The sequence below is a fragment of the Magnolia sinica genome, chromosome 2 (assembly GCF_029962835.1).
Source record: "Magnolia sinica isolate HGM2019 chromosome 2, MsV1, whole genome shotgun sequence".
NCBI lineage: Eukaryota > Viridiplantae > Streptophyta > Magnoliopsida > Magnoliales > Magnoliaceae > Magnolia > Magnolia sinica.
The window spans coordinates 124,742,997-124,766,632 of record NC_080574.1 but is presented as its reverse complement, the minus strand read 5'-3'; the positions used below and the strand labels follow the sequence as shown (position 1 = coordinate 124,766,632).

Here is a 23,636-nt window from a genome sequence, read left to right as displayed (position 1 = left end):
TACTCTCAGAGCAACATATAAGTTACAGTGCTCCTAGTTGCATCGGTATACTTAGACAATCCAAACCATCGATCTAGACTGTTTATTAGTTTCAACGCTCATATCATGTTCTACTAAGAAAACATTATGCTTATCTGACAATCTTAACCATCTGATCAGTAGCATTTAATACTGACGGTTAGGATTGTTTATGAGAAAGTAGTTCCAGTGAAGAATTTTATCCTTATATTCGTTAGGACCCATCATGGATTGCTTATGACCGTAGACTATTATTTTGTTTGGAGATCCTAGCTATCCATCCATCTCTTAGAAAAAGTATGGGGGCAAAAGGTAAGGCTAAATTAATGACGGACCGGGTCATCTGATCAGCTAATTTTAGCATAGTGGTGTATGAAATGTGATCTGGACTTAATGAACGGTTTAGATTGATTATTGAACTGTTCAAAAGACCCAATGCAATCGGGAGCGCTATAGCTTACAACAGTTGTCCGAGAGGGGTGGAGCACTTCCCCAAAAACCTACCTGGTCGGAACAGGGAGTAGATTAGGTGTTACCCGAGTAACATGTTAGCGGGTGTTTTCCTGAACGTGGGCCAAACTTGATGTATTTTTTATGTATCCACGCCGTTCATCAGTTTTTCCAGATCATTTAAGCGTATTCTCCCAAAAATAAAGAAGATTCAAATCTCAAGTGGACCACACCACAGGAAACATTGGTCCTTGAACGCTCAACATTGAAAACTTCCTGGGACCCACCGTAACCTATTGATGAGGTCACACAGATTTGATTGAAGGTAAGGGAAAAAAAATCAGCTTAATCCAAAACTTTCATGGCCCTTAAGAAGTTTTTAAGCGGTGGCTATTCAATCCATATTATGTAGTCCACTTGAGATATGGATCTAATTCATTTTTGCAACCATGCCATAAAATAAGCTGTTAAAACTAATGGACGGCGTGGATATACAAAAAATACATCAAAGTGGACCCCACGGCCCCAATAACGTGTTTCCTGGTTGACACCCAATCCACTCGCGTTGGAATATGCATGCATGTGCACCCTAACAGGCAGTAGGAAAAGAAAAAAAAAAAATTGAAAGAGAAAAATCCAGCTAAGATAGCGTTGTGTAATACAAAAGGCCACACATTTAAGCAAGCTATCTACCTCTATTCATTGCCGCTCATGGGGCCTTTAAATTCTCTCATCTCCTTCTACACTCTCTCAGCTAGCCCACTCCCTCCCTCAGCCCAGCACTCCTTCCCTCTCTCCCTCTCATCCCAACCGTCGAAAAGATGCCTACTGCCTCGACAGATGGCCCCAAGTTCATCAATCCTAAGTACGTTAAGATCGCTTACCGAAACCTCGTCGATCGCTTCCTCACCTTCATCTCGATCGCCATCGTAATCTCCGTCCTCTTAGAAGCCATACGGCTGGGGCCTGATGAGGTCATGGCCCTTTGGCGATCGGTCGAGTTCGACACCGTACCTGTGCTAGTAACCACGTTTGTAGCTGTGATCATGTCCACGGTCTACTTCATGTCGCGCCCTAGGCCGATATGCCTCGTCGATCATGTATGCTACAAGCCTCCGGAATCGTGCCGCTTCCCTGCGGCTAAGTTCATGATGCAATCACGCCAAATCAGTAACTTCGACCCTATCAGCGTCGACTTCCAGATGAAGATCCTAGAGCGGTCAGGCCTTGGGAACGAAACTAGCCTTCCTCCAGCCCTCCATCATGTCCCCCACAACCCCACCATCCAAGCATCGAGGGAGGAGGCAGAGCTTGTTATCTTCTCCGTCATTGATTCGTTGCTTGAGAAGACAGGAGTCAAGCCCAAGGACATCGACATCCTCATCGTCAATTGCAGTCTCTTCTCGCCAACACCGTCCCTTTCAGCGATGGTGGTGAACAAGTACAAGATGCGTAGCAACATCCAAAGCTACAACCTTGCTGGAATGGGGTGCAGTGCAGGCCTTATATCGATCGATCTAGCCAAAGACCTCCTCCATGCTCGCCCTAATTCATATGCATTGGTGATCAGTACAGAGATCATCACTCAGTACTGGTACACTGGGAATCAACGGTCGATGTTGCTTGCCAATTGCCTGTTTCGAATGGGTGGAGCTTCGATCCTCCTTTCGAACAAACGGGCCGAAGCCAAGCGAGCCAAATACAGTTTATGCCATTTGGTTAGGACCCACAAAGGGGCAGACGACAGCTCCTACCACAGTGTATATGAGGAGGAAGATAAGGAAGGGAAGATTGGAATATCACTCTCCAAGGACCTGATGACGATTGCAGGTGCCGCTCTCCGGACCAACATCACGACGTTGGGCCCACTCGTACTTCCCATCTCGGAACAGCTTCTTTTCCTCTTCAGCCTCATCGGTCGTAAGGTGATCAACCCCAAGTGGAAGCCATACATTCCTGACTTCAAGCAAGCATTCGATCACTTCTGCATTCATGCAGGCGGACGTGGTGTGATCGAGGAGCTTGGAAAGAACCTCCGGCTATCACCAGAACACGTCGAGGCATCTAAAATGACTCTCCACTGTTTCGGAAACACTTCATCATCTTCTCCATGGTATGAATTGGACTACATCGAGGCGAAGGGGAGGATGAAGAAGGGAGATCGGGTGTGGCAGATTGCACTTGGGAGCGGTTTCAAGTGTAACAGTGCAGTGTGGCGGTGCAATCGGACCGTTAAAACTCCGACCGGAAGTGCGTGGGATGGCTTCATCGATAAGTACCCAGTGCATATACCAGATGTGCATAAGGTGTAGAACACTTTGCACGTGTGCATGCGTATTACACACGTATGCATGTTGCTTCTTCTTCTTCTTACTCTTTTTACTCTTATATGCACACGTATTACACACGTATGCATGTTGCTTCTTCTTCTTCTTACTCTTTTTACTCTTATATGTTATGCACCCTACTCATGCACTTAGTTGTCTCTTTTACTTAGCATGTGTAGCTTTATTCCCGCGTAAAATTTGAAGGACTACTCTTTTTCTGTACTCTTGAATTCTACCATACGCGAGAAGTTTCGTTTATTTCGAATCCGAATCCTCATGCATGTGATGTGATACGTCTTTTTCGTAAGGAAAACAAAAATGCGCGCGGACTAGGTACTACCCCGCCTGTTCCGAGCTCGGGACCAGCTGGGTTCCGAGGGACCGCCGTGATGTATGGATTTCATCCACACCTTCTATCCATTTTTTTTTCATATTATTTAAGATTATAAAATTCAAACTAAGGATAATTCAAATTCAAGTGGACCACACAGTAGCGATTAAATTTCTGCCGTTGAAAAATTCTTGTGGACCAATGAAGTTCTAGATCAAGATCATATTTGTTTCTTCGCTTCATCCAGGTGTACATTGCCATATCAACGAGTTGGATGGCAAATAAAAGACACGGTGGGTCCTAAGAAGGTTTTAACAGGGTGTACTTATCACTAATGCTTCCTTTAGTGTGGTCCACTTGAGCTTGGCATTTGTCTTATTTTTAAGCTGTACTTATCACTAATGCTTCCTTTAGTGTGGTCCACTTGAGCTTGGCATTTGTCTTATTTTTAAGCTAATAATCTAAAATGATATGGGAAAATGGATGGACGATGTGGATAATATCCATACATGACGGTGGCCACTTATGGCCGCTAGAGCCTCTATATCCCGAGGTCGGAACGGGGAACGGAGTTGTACATAGTCCACCTTTAAAAAAAAGACACCGGATGCTACGATTGATGATTCAATCGTAATTGTTGCAAGCAGAGGATCCGGATTCATGTATAATGAGGATCTCCAAAAGTGTACGTGATCCGTACACCAGCTATCTAGATGATGTATTGACGTCAGCAAGTTTTTGGGTCCCATCATGAGGTGTGTTATATCCAAACCGTCCATGTATTTTGTGAGCTCATCTTAAGGCTTGAGCCAAAAAATAACAAGGATATAAATATCAAGTAGACCACACTGCAAAAAGCAGTAGGTGATTGAATGTTACCATTGAAACCCTTTTGGGGGCCATGGAAGTTTTGGATCAATACAACATTTGTTTTTCCTCTTCATCTAGATCTTTTTAACCTTATGAACGGATTGGATGGAAAGTAAATGTTACGGTGGGCCTATGAATGTTTAAACGCTTAAAATTATTATCCCTGCTGCTATTTATGGTGTGGTCCATTTGAGCTTTGGATATGTTTCATTTTTTTGGCTCATTCTCTAAAGATGGATTAATGGTATGGATATAATAAATACATCATTTTGGGACCATTTAACTTTGATCTCCTTTTAACGGTTGCTACAATTCGGAGCTTGAGGAGCGTCAGCTCTAGTCTTCGCACGACACGCACCCACACCAGTTACATCGCTGATTTGTGGTACACCAGCCAATCCGCTTCCATTTAATTGGAAAGGGATTGGCGACTTCCCCTGCCAACGGCCATTGGCAGGTGGTCGGTGCTCTCCGGGCCCCACCATGATATATGTATTTTATCCATTATGTCCATCTATTTTTATAAATCATTTTATTATATGAAAGAAAAAATGAGGTATATATCAATCTCAAGTGGACCACATTACAGGAAACAGCGTTGAATGAATGTTGACCATTAAAAAAGTTTTGGGGGCCATAAAAGTTTTGGATCAACCTGATATTTATTTTTTCCCATCATCTGAGTCTTCATGACCTAATCAAAAGATTGGATGTCAAATAAACAGTACAGTGGGCCTTAGGAGGATTTTAATTGTGGATATCCAATCATTATTGTTTTCCTGTGGTGTGGTCCACCTAAGATTTATATTCCTGTCATTTTTTTTTATCAATCCTTCAAATGATATGTAAAAATAGATGAACCGAATGGATGAAACAAATATATCACGGTGGGGCCCACAAAGCACCGGCCACCAGCCACGGGATGGTGTAGGGGGAGTAGCCAATCCGTCTCCCATTTAATTCAGCCGGGCTGATAACATCAGTAATGACGTAGACCAATCACGAGACAGGAAAACATGAGCTTACTGTCTGTAAAATGCTGCGGCCCGGGCACAGATATATTCTTGTGACCTGGGCTGTATGGGGCCTACAGAGAAGTCGTCTGTAACAAATCTACTCCGTACATCTGTTTTGTGAGATTACCTTAGGGCAGGAATCTAAACAACCAACTAATCCAAAATTCATGTGGGTCATACCACATGAAACAGTGGGTATTGAATGCCCGTGGTGACAGAAATTTTATATTAGGATGATATTTGTTCCTATATTTTATACGAGTCGTAATAACACTATCAACGGTTTTATCATGGTCAGCTCCCAGAAGGTTTCAACTGTGGACATTTCTATTCCCACTGTTTCGTAGTTGTGGCCCACCTGAGTTCCGGGTCTGCCTGATTATTAGAATTCTGTCATGGACGGAGTGGATTTGCAAGTGACATCTCTACGGCCCTACAAAGCCCCGGGCACAGGTATATATGTCTGTGTCCGGGGTCATAGTCAATCCACTTCCGTCGTTATGGTAATTTAAGGGCATGCAATGCAGGAGCACTGATTACCGTGATTGGGACGCTTTCATAAATGATCCGAACCGTTTAAGTGGCGAAGCGGGCTGAAAATGGAGGATAAATTGCCCTGCAGATGATCCTATCTTCTTGAGATATGACATTTGAAAATGAAAAGTTGCCAACGGTTTAGATTCGAATTGATTAATGAACGTTTAGGATGATTTGTAGGGTGTTACTTCAACCATGACCTATTGGGTCTACCTCTTGAACGGTTTTGATTGCGCTTACTCGTGTCTCAATTACGGATGCTAATTTTAATTGGCGCTCGTGCAGCGTATTGTGGGTGGTGTAACTGAGTTTCTATGGAAACTACTAAAGTGGGTGAGACTACGCGAGAACTTCCGACCATTCAATATGTTTGGGCCTAAAAAACCTTTGGACCCAATCAAACGGTGGGGATTGATTCTCTCGCACCTGCTTCCAAATTACAAGAAAAAATTGCCAAACATGTCCTGTTGCCGATATTTTTGCTCCAAAGTCCAAATATGGATCAAACTACTACCCCCTTTAGGTTAAATTAACATACAGATAGTTTAACCTAATGCGGGTTTGGTCAGGCCGTGAACCTGGGGCCCACCTTGATTCAATTTTTATTTTTTTTTTCACTTTTTATTTTTGTATATCCACACCGTTCATCCGTTTCTCCCGCTTATTTTAGGTAATGAGACCAAAGAGTAAGTAGATTCAAACCTCAGGTGGATCACACCACAGGAAACAGTGATTGTTGAATGCATGTGGGCTTAGGGGTGTTACATGGAACTGGTAGAACCGTGGATCTGGACTAGAACCGACCAAATCGTATGGTTTGCCGGTTCTAGAGTGAACCAGTTCCTATTCCAAAAATCAAGGAACCAATTAGTTGGGTTGGTTATCCGTTTGGAGGTATGTAGGACCCAATTGAACCATGAACCTATTCAAAATCCTGGAATCAAACCTTAAACCGAACCAAGAACTCCACTATATATTTCCAAAAAAAAAAGAAAAAAACATTAAGTTCTTTCCCTTCACTCTTCACGCAGCCAGGCTGCAGCTACCCTCTCTCTCTCTCTCTCTCAAGCCCAGAACAGTGGAACCAATCCGGAACCGAACTGATTTTAATGATCCGGTTCGGTTCAGTTCTAAGGTGCTAACGGTCCGGTTCCAGTTCTACTTCTCCTAGAACTGTTAGGAACGGTTCAGTTCCGATTTCATCCTAGAACCAGACCAAACCGACCCATATGCACCCTTAATCATGGTTTCTATGATCTAATGAACAGGCTGGATGGAAAACAAACATTAAGGTAGACCCTAGGAAAATTTTAACGCCGTTCCATCACCACCGTTTCCTGTTGTGCTGTCCACGATTTGAATGTGTTTAAATTTTGGCCTCATGCCCGAAAATGAGCTGGTAAACGGATTGACGGCCTAGATATGCAATACATATACGTCAAAGTGGCCCACGGCCACGCAACGTGGGTGGCTATGTCCGAGCAGTAAGAAGGTCAGGTATCACCATGAAGATTATCTTAGCAAAAAAAAAAAGAAGAAAAAAACACGAAAAACAAAAAACTCAGGTGGGTTAAAATCTTTGGAAACAATGGACGGTTTAAACAACTTCTGCTGTTCAATCCGAGCCCATATAGTTATGTGGCATACCTGATGAGTGGACCTACGGTCTGATTTATAAGGAAAATGTTTTTCATTGTGGGCCACACCTTCTGCAAGGCTAGGATGTTTTATATTCTATAAATATGGGCATTTGAAATGGGTTGTACGCTAAACTAGCCTACAATCGGTTGGACAATCGGTGGCTAGGATTAACAGGGAAAAATATAATTTTTGGAGTATGGCCCATCCATTATAGTGGTAAACGATTAAATGGTTTGGATCTTATGCATGTGGCACGCGCAACTTTAAGTGCGCTTGATAAGGATCCAATATATTACTGTTAGCACTGGATGCTAAGAACATCTAGCATAATCGATGGTTCCTATAATCTTCTCACTCCTATTTTTGGGTTTCGCTCGATCCATAGTCGGGTCTGCAATATTATGGATGGTCTGGATTTCCGTACAATTATGCCATGTGTACGGTTGAAGATTCACCACCATTTTCTAAATTACTTCAAAGTGATCACGACCGTCTGAGTTAGTCGTCACGCTTTCAGGATATTGTGGATAGGGTTTACGGAAAAATCACGTTGTTAAAGTCGAAAGGCCAAAAACAATGGGAGCGGATTGCCTCTGAAACGGGCCTGCGTGGATCTACAGAGATGTCCGTGGAAAATCCACTCTGTCCATCTGATTTGAAAGACCACGATTGGACAGGATTCTAAAAACTTAGGCAGAACCAAAACTCACGTAGGTCACACCAACAAATCAGTGGGAATAGTAGCATCCACCGTTGAAACTGTCTAGGATCTGAACATAATGTTTATATGCGATCCAAACCGTTCATAAAATTATTACCAATCAGGTAAACTGTAGGAACAAATATCATCCTAATACAAAACTTCCGTAACCTTCACTCGTTCAATCCCTACTTTTTCGCCTGGCCCACATAAGTTTTGCATTTGCAGGATTTCTAGAATCCTGTCCTACCGTGGTCTTTCAAAACAGATGGTTGGAGTGGATTTTTCACTGATATCTCTATGGGCCGGACACAACTCGGGTACAGATATGTCTCTACGCGGGTCAGAGGCATCCTGCTACCAAAACATTGAGATCTACATGAGTGGGCCAAGTGGATTGCCTGTGACCCTGGCACAGAGATATTTCTGGGCCTGGGGATGTGTGGAGCCCACAGGATATCCATAACAAATCCACTCCGTACATCTGTTTTGCAAGACAAGAATAGAATAGGAATCTCCGTTCATAGAATTATTACCACTCAGGAAAATTGTAGGAACAAATATTATCCTGATACAGAACAAATATCATCATGATACAAAACTTCCTTCACCTTCACTCATTCAATCCTTACTTTTTTGCCTGGCCCACATGAATTTTGCATTTGCATGATTTCTAGAATCCTGTCCTATTGTGGTCTTTCAAAATAGATGGAGGGAGTGGATTTTTCACGGATATCTCTATGGGCTGGACAATAGCTCCGGGTACAGATATGTCTCTATGCGGGTTAGAGGCAACCTGCTACCAAAACATTGATATCTACATGAGTGGGCGTAGTGGATTGCCTGTGACCCCGGCAGGCCTGGGGATGTGTGGGGCACACAGAGATATCCATAACAAATCCACTCCGTACATCTGTTTTACAAGACAAGAATAGGATAGGAATCTCCGTTCATAGAATTATTACCACTCAGGTAAATTGTAGGAACAAATATTATCCTGATACAGAACAAATATCATCCTGATACAAAACTTTCGTCACCTTCACTCGTTCAATTCCTACTTTTTTGCCTGGCCCACATGAGTTTTGCATTTGCAGGATTTCTAGAATCCTGTCCTACCGTGGTCTTTCAAAACAGATGGTTGGAGTGAATTTTCCACGGATATCTTAATGGGCCGGACACAACTCGGGTATAGATATGTCTCTATGCGGGTCAGAGGCAACCTACTACCAAAACATTGAGATCTACATGAGTGGGCCAAGTGGATTGCCTGTGACCCCAGCACAGAGATATTTCTAGGCCTGGGGATGTGTGGGGCCCACAGAGATATCCATAACAAATCCACTCCGAACATCTGTTTTGCAAGACAAGAATAGGATACGAATCTCCGTTCATAGAATTATTACTACTCAGGTAAATTGTAGGAACAAATATTATCCTGATACAGAACAAATATCATCATGATACAAAACTTCCATCACCTTCACTCGTTCAATCCCTACTTTTTTGCCTGGCCCACATGAATTTTGCATTTGCATGATTTCTAGAATCCTGTCCTACCGTGGTCTTTCAAAACAGATGGATGGAGTGGATTTTTCACGGATATCTCTATGGGCTGGACATAGCTCCGAGTACAGATATGTCTCTATGCGGGTTAGAGGCAACCTGCTACCAAAACATTGATATCTACATGAGTGGGCGTAGTGGATTGCCTGTGACCCCGGCACAGAGATATTTCTGGGCCTGGGGATGTGTGGGGCACACAGAGATATCCATAACAAATCCACTCCGTACATCTGTTTTACGAGACAAGAATAGGATAGGAATCTCCGTTCATAGAATTATTACCACTCAGGTAAATTGTAGGAACAAATATTATCCTGATACAGAACAAATATCATCCTGATACAAAACTTCCGTCACCTTCACTCGTTCAATTCCTACTTTTTTGCCTGGCCCACATGAGTTTTGCATTTGCAGGATTTCTAGAATCCTGTCCTACCGTGGTCTTTCAAAACAGATGGTTGGAGTGGATTTTTCACGGATATCTCAATGGGCCGGACACAACTCGGGTACAGATATGTCTCTATGCGGGTCAGAGGCAACCTGCTACCAAAACATTGAGATCTACATGAGTGGGCGAAGTGGATTGCCTGTGACCCTGGCACAGAGATATTTCTGGGCCTGGGGATGTGTGGGGCCTACAGAGATATCCATAACAAATCCACTCCGTACATCTGTTTTGCAAGACAAGAATAGGATAGGAATCTCCGTTCATAGAATTATTACCACTCAGGTAAATTGTAGGAACAAATATTATCCTGATACAGAACAATTATCATCCTGATACAAAACTTCCATCACCTTCGCTCGTTCAATCCCTACTTTTTTGCCTGGCCCTCAGGAATTTTGCATTTGCATGATTTTTAGAATCCTATCCTACCGTGGTCTTTCAAAACAGATGGATGGAGTGGATTTTTCACGGATATCTTTATGGGCTGGACATAGCTCTGGGTACAGATATGTCTCTATGCGGGTCAGAGGCAACCTGCTACCAAAAACATTGAGATCTACATGAGTGGGCAAAGTGGATTGCCTGTGACCCCAGCACATACTTATGTGCCTGGTAATGTGTGGGGCACACAGAGATATCCATAACAAATCCACTCCGTACATCTGTTTTACAAGACAAGAATGGTATAGGAATCTTCGTTCATAGAATTATTATCACTCAGGTAAACTGTAGGAACAAATATCATCCTGATGCAAAACTTCCGTCACCTTCACTCGTTCAATCCCCACTTTTTCGCCTGGCACACATGAGTTTTGCATTTGCATGATTTTTAGAATCATGTCCTACCGTGGTCTTTCAAAACAGATGGATGTAGTGGAATTTTCACAGATATCTCTATGGGCCGGACACAGCTCCCGGTATAGATATGACTCTATGCAGGTCAGAGGCAACCTGCTACCAAAACATTGAGATCTACATGAGTGGGCGAAGTGGATTGCCTGTGACTCCAGCACAAATATTTCTGTGCCTGGGGATGTGTGGGGCCCACAGAGATATCCATAACAAATCCACTCCGTACATCTGTTTTGCAAGACAAGAATAAGATAGCAATCTAAAAATAAGGCCGTTCCAAAACTCATGTGTGCCATACCAATCGAAATAGCGGGGATTGAAGGCGTAGGGTGACAGAAGTATTTTTTTTTTTTTTTCATAATGATATTTGTGCCTACAGTTTATCTGAGTGGTTCTAATCCTATGAACGGTTTGGATGGCATATAAACATCACGGTCAACTACAGGAAGGTTTAACGTGGACATTTCAGTTTCCACTGTTTCATTTGGTGTGGTCCACCTGAGTTTTGGATCTGCCTGATTTTTAGTATCCTGTCTCATTTTGGTCTTTCAAAACAGATGGACGAAGTGGATTTTTTCATGGACATCTTTGTGGGCCCCACACAGCCCCGGCCACAGGTATATCTCTGGGCCCGGGTCACAGGCAATCCGCTTCCTTGAGTGGGTGGATTCCTCGTACTATGGGTGGGCCCATTGTTGCACGAATGTGGAGTACCATATGAATTGGTTGTCACGTGGACTATGATAATTTTTCTTTCAAACCCTGACCAAGTGGTTGGCCTTCTCTGTAAGTTTGTGGCCCCCAACACCCGTGGCCATGCGTAGAGTAATTAGTGCCGTAGGATTCCAACGGTATCCAGTAAGCCCACTCAACCACCTTGGCAGACTCAAGGAATGCTAGGACGATCCATTCCATGAGAGATTGATCTCTGGCACATGTACCAACTTTCTAACCCCGATCTATGCTGTTCATTATGTGGGGGCCACTATCACATGCCCTGGTCCAAAAATCAGACCAGTCATTTAAAAATGTAGGACATGCTTGGGAAAGAAAAGGGGAATGGGGAAAGGTTTTGCATTTGATGAAAATAGGTACATGGTTCCATGTGTGGCGAATCCAAGGCTCCACACTGGTCCGAACCCTGCCTGCTAGTCCTAGCACAATTGCCCAAGCCCTAACCCTAAAAAAAAAAAAGGCTGGGTTTGAGCCTGTCTCAGCTTGGGCCAATGGGGGCTCTTGTTAGCAACCTATTCGCATCTCAGCCTCGACTACCTCCAAATGGTTAGCAAATGGTTAGCAAGATACATGCGGTCATTAATTTAAAATTTAAGTCTAATTCTAATTTATAATTTATCCAAAAGTTATTGTAATTTATTGAAGTCTATAAATATAAAAGGTTCCATGAGATCTAAATCATTTGATTGACTTCATATATATCACATTCCTTTTATGATATCGGAACCATAAGGGAAAATTTCTCTCTTTTTTTCGTCCCCATGTTAATCCCTAAAAGCTAGAGTTGTTAAAAAACTGTATGGTGATTTTATTTTATTTTTTTCTCTTTAAAGAGGTATTCTCTAATTTCTATCTACCTCTTCTTTCCTATTTGAATTGATTGTACTCGATCCTTCACAGGATATTGTTTGTTGCATGGAAAGAGACGCAGTAAAAACCATACTTTTGTGGAGCATGACCTGGATTTTCATTCGTTCATCCAATACATGTGATATACATAAAGTGGCTAGAGGAATCATACGATACTAATGGTAGAGGTATGTGGGATAGCGTGACATACTAGTTTCACATGTTCTTTTTTTGGAAATGATGGTGAATCTGTTTTCTTTCTTATACTAATTTGAAATACAATTACTATCACATGCACAATAACATCCCTATATAGAAGGTAGGTTGGCGACTGAGCTGATAGAGCAAATGATCTCATACTTGTGGAAACATATGTGACCGAATTACTTTCCCTGAAGATGTAGCTCCTTGATCAGTTTCTTACCAGCGTAGCAAACTTCCTTGCCGGCTCCCATTTCATTTGATAGTGTGAACCACAACCAAAGAGTCTTATTAAATCTCCAAAGATATAATTCCTAGGATCTGGGCTAGATGCAAGTCATTAGGTTAGGTTTCAGCTACTGTTCTACTTCCTGCTGGGGCTGATTTAGTCCAAGGTTGATGACGTGGAGTTGGGGTTCGTGGTGGAATGTCTTAGACGGTTTGATGATGGTTTTTGATGAAAGTTGTTGAGGCCTTATTTTTCTAGTGATCTTCGTCAGCTAGAGGGTCGCATGTGGAGGAATCTTCAAGCCTCGAAGTTGCTGCCCTTCATGGTATTTTCAATGGTTATTAAGGTGATTAGTCGAGTGTGCGAGGTTATAATGAGTGACGAAGGTTAATCATGAAGTCTGCATGTCCAACTGGGTGTACAAGGCGAATATTTCAAGTGTTGATTTCTGAAAAGTACGATTCAACTCTAGGGATGCATACATGTTCAAACACCCATGCACAGACACCAAGTGCGCGCGAGAAATTTGGGGTATTACAATAAGTCCCTGATTTAACGTACTTAGGTATATAAAAGTCTCTAGTTAAAACCTAGTGGTTCTTTGTTATCTCATGCAAGAATCAATGGTTACTGATGGACATACGGAACCATGTCCACTTTTTAATGGTTTCTAAGTAGCCTCGTTGAAAGAGCCAAAGTATACTAAGTAAGATTTTGACTCTTACACAATCTTAAATCTAAGGATTAACCAACTTTATGCAACATGATCAATGAAGATAATTATGAATATCAGTTAATACAGACCAATGGGCCCCAAGACCAGTGATTGAATGGTCAGACCTTGGATCATGTATCGTGAGCTAAAGGGCGACATCGACCCAAATTGAATTCCTGATGGTGGAGACTATCCATCTTGATTCAAATTAGTTCTTTCACCTAGGATGATCGTGCATTTCATAATAAAATGTCTACAAGTATTCTAAGTACTTGTGATTGTCATAGTATATACATGACCATCACATCGCTTGCATGATTCATGCAAGTATATTCCTAACCATTCATCAATGGTTTTAACTTTTAGAAATTTGCGATTAACAAATATGAAATATCTTAATTAAATATTATTATTATTTTTTTAATATTTTAAATTCTCCTACATTTTTATAAAAAATCCAACACCAACTCATCCCTTTAAATAGAATTTTCAAAACTAATTATATTCAATATCATCTTTTAACTTTCCATCTTTGAACTCGTAGGGCCTTCAAATATGAGTTATCTTAAAACTTATCTGTATAGGAGCTTTAGTTGAGTCAAATCAATTGCGACAACCACTATTGCATTTAGATGAATGTTTGAACTATGTTCAAATTGTTATTTGTGTCAAATGCATATTGTGCCAAAATTCAAGACTTACTTGCTTCATCTAAATTTGAAATCCTTGATTTTCTTCATTTATAAACACTTTTTCTTTGCTACATTCATCAATGGATTTCAAATTTAGAAATTTCCTAATTCCATCACATATTAATATTTTAAGACATTATGTTTTATAAATAAATTTACACATAAAATAATTCATAACTTCCAATCCATCCGTAAAGCATTCCAAGTTAATAATTTTTTGTTGAGAAAATACCAATGGCAAAAACTAAAATCAAATGGAAAGGTCAAACCAGGCTCAAAGCACGTATCAAATACATTTTCTTTAAAGTGTTATTCACCCTCTCTTGTCATGTCCCGGGAGAAGAATGTCATTTACTTCCAGGATAACGCAAGCCTTGATGGATCTACATGCAACAATCATTAATCTATACAAATTAGTGTTCATTCGTCTACACATTATACAAATCATTATTTGACACAAATTAGCATGCATTCGTCTATGCAATACACAAATCATTATTCAACACAAATTAGCATGCATTCATCTATGCATTACACAACTCATTAATTGGCATTGGTTCGATAAAGAGTAACCTAAGGCCAACAATCTGCAGCTTGGGTTGGTATGTTGGGTTTGAGCTTACTCCTAGTGCTAGGGTCCCACGGGTTAGCTCACCGGCATCCTGTACGAAGATGGTTGACTTGTAAGAGCAGATGTATTTGTCCCTCAAGGCTAATTTTCAAGGAAGGGTTTGCTAATTACCAAGATGGTTCAAACACTGTTGCTGAATTGCGCGCGGTGTATGATGGCCTATCGATCAGTCTTTAGAGGGGCTTTGACCAAATCATTATTGAGTTGGATTCATGGCTGATTGTAGACTTGATCAATGGTGTGGCGCAACCAGGTTGGAAATGGAAGGTGTGGTTGTATAGGATTAATCAGTTGAGGAGGAGGGGTAAAACTAGTGTTGTGCATGTCTTAAGGGAAGGGAACTCGCCGGCAAATTTTATGGCTAGCCTAAGAAGTGTCTCTCAGTCTTGTGCTTGTTTCGACAATCAATCAGAGCTTCCTCGCCAAGTTCGTGGTTTCATTTTTCTTGATAAAGTTAGTTTAGGATCGATTAAAATGGTGCGATTCCAGGTGGTGCCATTCTGTAAGTATTTTGCCGTTTTCCATGTTGGGTCTCCTATTTTATATAAAGGAGTTCCCAGTTATATAGGACGTTTTTTTTTGGAAATGAACAAAGTCATGTTTTTTTGAAAAGAACAAAAAAAAAGAGCTAGGGATGCTTTTCTTGTAAAAAACGACTACTCTCACAAAATTTGAATAGGCAATCAAATTGTCCACACAATACTTAAGATTAAACTTGTTTAAAATCAGAATCTTAACCATCTAATGGGCCACTTTCTACAGCACCATGTCTTGTGAATCGTGTCCAATCCGTTGAAGAAGATGGGCCCTACCATGATGATCATGTGGTACGAAAATCAAGCTGAATATCCAATGGTGTGACGTAATGCATTAGTGTGTTCAAACGAATGGATGGATCATTGATATTTTCGTAGCAGATGATCAACATGGCCTGTCCCACCTTTTGCCCGGATCAGATATTTTACATGCAACTCATTGGAAAGAAAGAAATGGATGCATGTGAACCGTAGTGAAATTTCACCGCAATGAGTACTCTCTCTCCTTTTTTTTTTTCAAAAAAAACAAGTGGACGCATGCCACTAAAATGTCATTGATCAGAGAAATTTACGGGCATTCGGGAGGGTCCCAACAAAAAGACTTCGGACCTCTCCTATCGAGTCCATGACCTTTTGTTGAAACTCTTGTGAGTCTACTACCGAGCCCAGGCATAAGGACCCATCCCCCATCCATCTTAAGGCACATCCTATCATCGGTTTGGATCATTGTACCATGGCCTAACATGCACGATCTTTACATTTAATTCTACTTTTTAATAGACGGTGGGAAGAAAAGGATCAATGGTCCACATTAGGGAAGTCCATTAAAAGGAATATTAAGATCATCCAACATGCTCCGATACAATAGGATACGCCCAATGCACGTTCCTTATTCATGGACCACACAACCACTTCAAAACCCTAATGTGTTTTTATGGGAATTGATAATTAAAAATTGAGAGGGAGAGAGAGAGAGAGAGAGAGAGAGAGAGAGAGAGAGAGACCCAAAAAAACAAGGCCCACTAGAGCTGGTAATGGGTTGATTGATTACTCCATCTTCCAGCCGTTCCCTGCCATTTTCTTGGAGTTAGGTACTGCAACAGGCTGGGCCAGCCCACCAGGTATGGTCCCCATTTGGTATGGGTCGAGCACAAGCACCGGTTAATAAATTGGCCAGGCCTGAGCCAATGTTCTGGGAACTTTCGATAAAGGCTATATATAAAGGCGCGACACTAGCCCATGAATAGGCCCATTCATGATGTGAATCTATGGACTTGGACCTGAAATTAAAGGCACTAGTCAGACCCAGGCTATTTCCTTCTAACCTTCTTTGTAGGTTTATTTATTTATGGCCCATTTACAGACGGACCTACGATTTGGGATCTGAATTGTCTTTGTTAGCCCATTACAATGTCCATGAGAAATCCACTCAATTCATCAGTTTTATGAGCTCACAATAGAATGAGGCAGATCCAAAACTCAGGAGAAGTTTTGGAAAAGGATGATGTTTATGTTTTTAGTTTCTTTGCAGTGGAGATAACCTTATGAACGGTTTGGATGGTATATAAACATCATGGTGTCTGTAGAAATGTTTCATTGGTGAGATTTCTATTCTCACTGTTTCCTTTCGTGTGGCCCACCTGAGTTTTGAATATGCTTCATTTTTGGACTCTCATGTCCTATTGAAGCTTGCGTAACTGATGGAAGAAGTGGAATTCTCGTGGACATGACGGTGGGCCCCAGTAGCTTCTACCTTCAGAACTTCCTGTTGGCGGGGGCAGAAGCAATTCCCCTTGTACAATTTGGACAGTTGGGATTAAGATACATGTATGCCATGCGTGTGGAATCTGGATCATGGTAATGATACGCTGAGACATGCATAATTGAGAAAATTGCAGGCGCTCATGAAGTGAGATGTGGACAGCGTCCTGGCACGCTCATTAAGCCAAAATGGACCCTATGGTTCCTTAATCTGGACTGTTAACCTGATGGGCCCCATTGTAGATAGGACTCACTATCACCCATCCATTAAATTTGGTATTTTCTCTGTATTATTATTGTATTTTCCACATAATAACCTTCAGGGATCAGGATCATTTACGCTGGATCCTTGCTCTTGCTCGGGTGGTAGACTCTTGGGAGTTTCAACACCCGGTCAAGGGTTCGAGTATCCATAGGTGGTGAAAGCCCACTACGGTGTGAGTGTGTGGGGGTGTGTGTGCGTGTGTAAAAAAAAAAAATGATCATTTACGCTTAGAGATTTTTGTGACATTTCCATCTATGGCACTAGACCATGGAGGGATGAAACAAAACAGCTCTTCCCGGTGCCTATATCATTGTTGATTGTTACTTTATATTTTAAAAAGGTTTTTTGTTTTTTTTTTAGTGTTTTTATTTTCAGTGTAGTTTTTAATCCCACATTCAAATAAATCAAAGAAATCTCATGTATATAAAAAATATAATTTGTATAATTGAGCCACCAAGGAGGAATGGCCATTTGGGCTGGACCATCTCCTTACAGGGAGCTTGAGTCAAGTCAGTGATTTGTGTGTTTTACACTACAGGAGTATATTCACACCTGTCAGTTTTATGCAAATTTCAAACCCAATGAACATAAACTTAAAATAATAATAAAAAAAAAATTATAAAAAATTATATAAAAAAAAATTATTATTACACACGCGCACACACTCATTCCTTAGTAGGCTTTCACTGCCCATGGATATTCGAACCCCTGAACAAGTGTTAAAACTCCTCAGAGCCTACCACCTGAGCAAGAGCAAGGATCCAACGTAACTTATTTGAAATGTTAAACATTTAATCTTGATCTATATGTATGCTTACAAGCGGCCAATGGAGGTTATTTTTGGAATTCTTGAGTTTGGGTATGATTCAGCAATCATATTTGCATACCCACTTTAATGTACAAGAGGTTATAGTGCTAGTGATCTGTTGGGACTGACAATCCAATCCATTGATCTAGACTGTTCATTAGGTCCACATAATATTTCGTTAGTTACCATGCAAACATCAAACTGATTTTACAAGATCTAATCAATTGTGTTTAATATGGAAGGTCAAGATCATTTACACAAATCCAAGCAACTAAATACGCTGGACAATTCTAACCCTGCCATCTTCAACTTGGATAAAGGATAGCTAGAAAAATAATACCAAGCTAAGATGGACGGTTTAGATCCATTGACTGTAGTAGGAGCACTATAACTTACAACACTGGGAGAGCATTAGAGCATTTCTCACACTCGAATCATTCATGTGCTGGATGCTAAAACAAGTCTCGACTTCTTTCAATCTCTTTAGTGGGTTGTCCACGACCTTTGTTACAGATATGTTGCTTTTGTGCTAGTGAATACTACCATACTTAAACACGAAAATCAATTTATGTGCACAATAAAGAATGCAACCTGTCTAAAGTTGGTTACTATTACATATGTATTGAAACCTTTCCATATATGCACCTAGTTGCATTTGTTCTTGTTTGAATTCATATCATCTATCTGGACATTCCATAAGATCTATTCCACTCCTCTTTCACTACTCTTTGAAAACCCCAACAACCAAATAGTCCTAATTAAATATTTGTAACTGGACCTATCTTGTATGAATGATTTTGTTCAACCATTTTTTTCATGCCACTAAATGGATGGTTTTGATCATCTGATCATTATGATATTTTCAAGGTAGTGGACGAAGATTTGAATGGACTTAATGGACAGTCCAGATACATGATATGGATGGAAACAAGTCCCAAACCAACTGCATGAAAAGGTTTCCATAAACTTAAGCCACTAGATCATTTCTCATTTCATTACAATCAAGGTACTGAACTGTTTAATTTAGCCCTCGAATTCAATGTTGATGAAAGGTAGCCATCTTGGGTGCTTGTGAGACCACAGAAATCCTGTGCGCTGAATGTTGGCGACGGTGATAACGAGATAGTCGGTCCATTTCGTCGATTGATCACTCATACAATCGCAACCGTACAATAAGGTGCGTTATATTTTCAAATTCTAGCTTTATTCATTCATTTTTTAAAATTTATTATTATTATTTTTTTTAAATTCCAGCTTAATATACAACCGTGAGTCTGGAAATCTATGGCCAATGCAATCACATGTGATGTATGATTAGCTCAACATCACCATGTAAGGACACGCCCCAAGCTGAATATTCTACATGGCAAACATATACTCCAACCGGAACGGTCCATATTTGAGGTCAATATTAGATGAGTAAGAACTCAAAAATCTGATTAGATGAGTAACGTTCCTAAATACGCTTTGTGCGGAATGAGTAAGTGGGATTGGCATGTTCTGGGTGTTGTTGGGGGCCGTTGCACAAAACCTTAGCATCTAACCTCCTAAGAAACACCAGAATTATGGGATAATAAAGCAATGAAATAAATCAAAGCATAAACCACACGACACATGAGATTTTTACGTGGAAAACCCTCAAAGAGGTAAATACCACGGGACCTAGTTCTGACCAACAATCCACTATGAAGTAGAACGTTACAACCGATCATAAGCACACCTCGCTTGTATCAAACATTCTTCATTCATGCAGGAGTAGATAAACAATAAGAGAATAAAAGAAAAACGGAAAGATCTCACCAATTACAAGGACGTAGAAGCGTTGAGACGTCGACTGCAAATTCTCCCTTCCACAAGCTTCCTCTCTCTCCCTCTCTCTCTCTCTCTCTCTCTCTCTCTCTCTCTCCTTGGTCATAAAAAACCCTTAGAATACCCTTCTCAATACCCTAGAAAAGACCTAGGGACCTCTATTTATATTTTAGGCAACCTACTTCCGCACCTCTTTGAAAATCGCCTCAAATTTACACAGTCCACACAAAATCCAGAATAAATCTGCGTAACCTCGACTAGTTGAGCAGAGTCCTTGACTGGTCGAGACTGTTTACTTGACTGGTCGAGCCAGGCCCTCGACTGGTTGAGCACTGTTCACTGAGCTCGCTGGACTTTGAGTCGAGTGACCCTCGACTGGTCGAGTACTGTTCACTCGACTGGTCGAGCAGTCCACTCGACTGGTCGAGCAGCGCGGTGAAATACTCTGATTTTCAACCGACTGCACTATCTTTCCTCTAAACTGAGAAGGAAAACCTCATCAAATCTCCCCTTTTTCGACTCAGGAGGAATTCACCTTCTTCAAGCCAGCCCGGTTTTTACAAACCTCAAACTTTCCTTTAAGCAAAGCCTTGGTCATCATGTCTGACCCATTATCGTCTATGTGAACCTTCTCAAGCTGTAACACCTTCTGTTCCAAAGTATCCTTGATCCAGTGATACCGAATCTCTATGTGCTTCAACTTGGAATGCTGACTTGGATTCTTGATCAAGTGTATATCATTTTGACTATCGCAATAGACTACGTCTGCTCCTTTTTTTTTTTTACACACGCACACGCACCCCCACACACTCACTCTAGTGGAATTTCACCACCAATGGGTACTCAAACCCTTGACTGGGAGTTGAAACTCCTGAGAGTCTACCATCCAGGTAAGAGTAAGGACCCCTACGTACTGCTCCTGCTTCAGGCTAAGTTCCTATAAAAACCTCTTCATCCAAACCATCTCTTTACATGCTTCTGTGATTGTAATGTACTCGGCCTCTGTCATTGACAACGCTACGACCTTCTGTAGCTTGCTCTGCCAAGAGACCACTCCCCCTACAAACGTGAACATGACCCCTATGTAGACTTCATGGAATCTATGTCACCTGCCATATCTATATATGTGTAGCCCTCTAATATAGGTTTTCCTTCACCATAGCATAGGCTCAACCTGGATGAGCCTCTTAAATACTGCAGTATCCACTTCACCACTGCCCAATGCTCTTTGCCAGGATTGACAAGATATCGGCTGACAACACCAACCGTATATGCTATGTCTGGGCCTGTACATACCATAGCATACATCAAACTTTCTACTTCCGATGCGTAGGGTATCTTCTGTATCTCATCTACCTCTATCATCGTCTTGGGACACTGCCTGTCGCTCAATATGAAGTGACCATCCAGTGGAGTACTAACCAGCTTCGCTGCATTCATATTGAATCGCTCTAAAACTTTCTCAATATACCACTCTTGTGACAATAAAGCTTCTTGCTACTTCTGTCACGAGTTATCTCCATTCCTAGGATCTGTTTAGCCGAGACCAAGTCTTTCATCACAAACGACTTGCCCAACTCCTATCAATCTTCTTGATGTCGTTTCCCATGATGAACATGTCATCAACGTATAACAACAGAATTACGAAATCACCATCTAAGAACTTGTGCGTGAACACACAGTGGTCCGACTTCGTTCTGTCATACCCATGCTTCAACATAAATAAGTCGAACCTCTTGTACCATTACCGTGGAGCTTGTTTCAGCTCATACAAGCTCTTCTTCAGCCTACACACCATATACTTTTTTCCCTTGACTTCGAACCCCTCTGGTTGGTTCATGTAGATCTCTTCTTTCAGGTTACCATGGAGAAAGACAGTTTTAATATCTAACCACTCTATCTTCAGATCCATACTAGCCGCCAACCTAAGCAACACCCCCGTATGGATGTCATCTTCACCACTGGTGAGAATATCTCCTCGAAGTCTATGCCTTTCTTCTGACCAAACCCTTTCACCACGAGTCTGGCCTTGAATTTTGTTTGTGAATTCTTCTACTTAATCTTCTTTCTGAACACCCACTTGTTGCTCAGAGCTTTCTTACCCTTAGACAGTTTCACCATATCATAGGTGTGGTTCTTATGCAAGGATTGCATCTCCTCTTGCATAGCTTTCAACCACTCCCCCTTATGCTCATCGGCTAGGGCCTTAGAATAATCTTTTGGCTCTCCCCCATCATTAAGCATAATATACTCATGTGGTGAGTACCTCTTGGACGACTATCTGTCACTAAATGACCTCCTCACCTGTGGCTCAACAGGTAGATCAAGTGGGGGCTGCTCCTCCTGTCCATCTTCTGTAGGAACTCCCTCATCCTTTACACCTTACTGTACTCCTCCTTCATCAGGCACTATAGGGGGAATAACTGGATCCATGTCCCCTAGATCACGTGAACTATACTGGTTCTTCTCTTGCTTACAAATGTCTTCTATATACTGATATTTAAAGAATAACACATCTCTACTCCTAACGAGCTTCCTCTCGGTCGGATACCACAATCTGCAACTGAACTTTTCATCATCGTACCCAAGAACACACACTGCCTGCTCTTCATATCGAGCTTGGACCTCTCGTCCTTTGGTACGTGAATGGATGCCCTGCATCCAAACATCCAGAGATGACTGTACGATGGATCCTGTCCAGTTTATACTTTCTCGGGTACCTCTCCATTCAACGGGACTGATGGAGACCTGTTTATCAAATACACTGTCATATGCATTGCTTCTCCCCAGAATGTCTTGGGCAACTTCGCATGGGATAACATGCATCTGATTCTCTCTATAATGATCCGATTCATTCACTCAACCACACTATTGTGCTGGGGGGTCTCCGGAACCATCTGATCGTGCTATATACCTAGGAACTTACAATACTGATGGAAGTCATTGATGTATTCACCACCATTATCAGTGTGGATGCACTTCAATGATCTATCTGTCTCTTTCTCGAACATAGCATGAAACAATTTAAACACACCAAAGACCTCGTCTTTGGATTTCAAAGCATAAACCCAAACCCTCCTAGATGCATCATCTATAAAAGTGACACAATGTAATGCCCCACCTAAGGTTTTTGTCCTCATATGACTACAAACATCAGAATAAACCAAATCTAATGCATGCACTTTATTAATAAATGAAACTTTATGTTATTTCCCTAATAAACAATCAATACAGGTTTTGAGAGGTGTGCCTGTTACGTCTGGAAGGAATCACTTCTTTGCTAGTATTTGAAGCCTTTTTTCACTCATGTGGCCTAAACGCATATGCCACATGTCCATAGCTGAATCTTCTACCGTGTTCAACCCACCCTTACACATACTGACACTTGCCTTGTAAAGGGTGTAACACTTCTTTCCTTTGGCCATGATTAATAAACCCTTAATGAGCTTCCAGCACCCACTAACAAATTGGCTTTCATAGTCATCATCATCCAACGTTACTGTCAACATCAAGTTGAGGCGAAGGTCTGGAATGTGCCTCATATCCCTGAGAACTAATGTACAGCCCACATCGGTCTTCACACAAATATCACCGACCCCTATGATCTTCGATACTTCAGAATTCTCCATCTTCACGGTCCCAAAGTCAT

General features: G+C 41.4%; 1 protein-coding gene across 1 annotated transcript; it reads left to right on the top strand.

Moving 5' to 3' along the window:
- Positions 1-1,203: 1,203 nt before the first annotated feature.
- Positions 1,204-2,814, top strand: LOC131237551 (3-ketoacyl-CoA synthase 5-like). The gene has a single exon (XM_058235374.1). It carries the CDS (start codon positions 1,290-1,292, stop codon positions 2,778-2,780), a length of 1,491 nt encoding a protein of 496 aa, XP_058091357.1. The 5' UTR covers positions 1,204-1,289; the 3' UTR covers positions 2,781-2,814.
- The last annotated feature ends 20,822 nt before the right edge of the window (positions 2,815-23,636 follow it).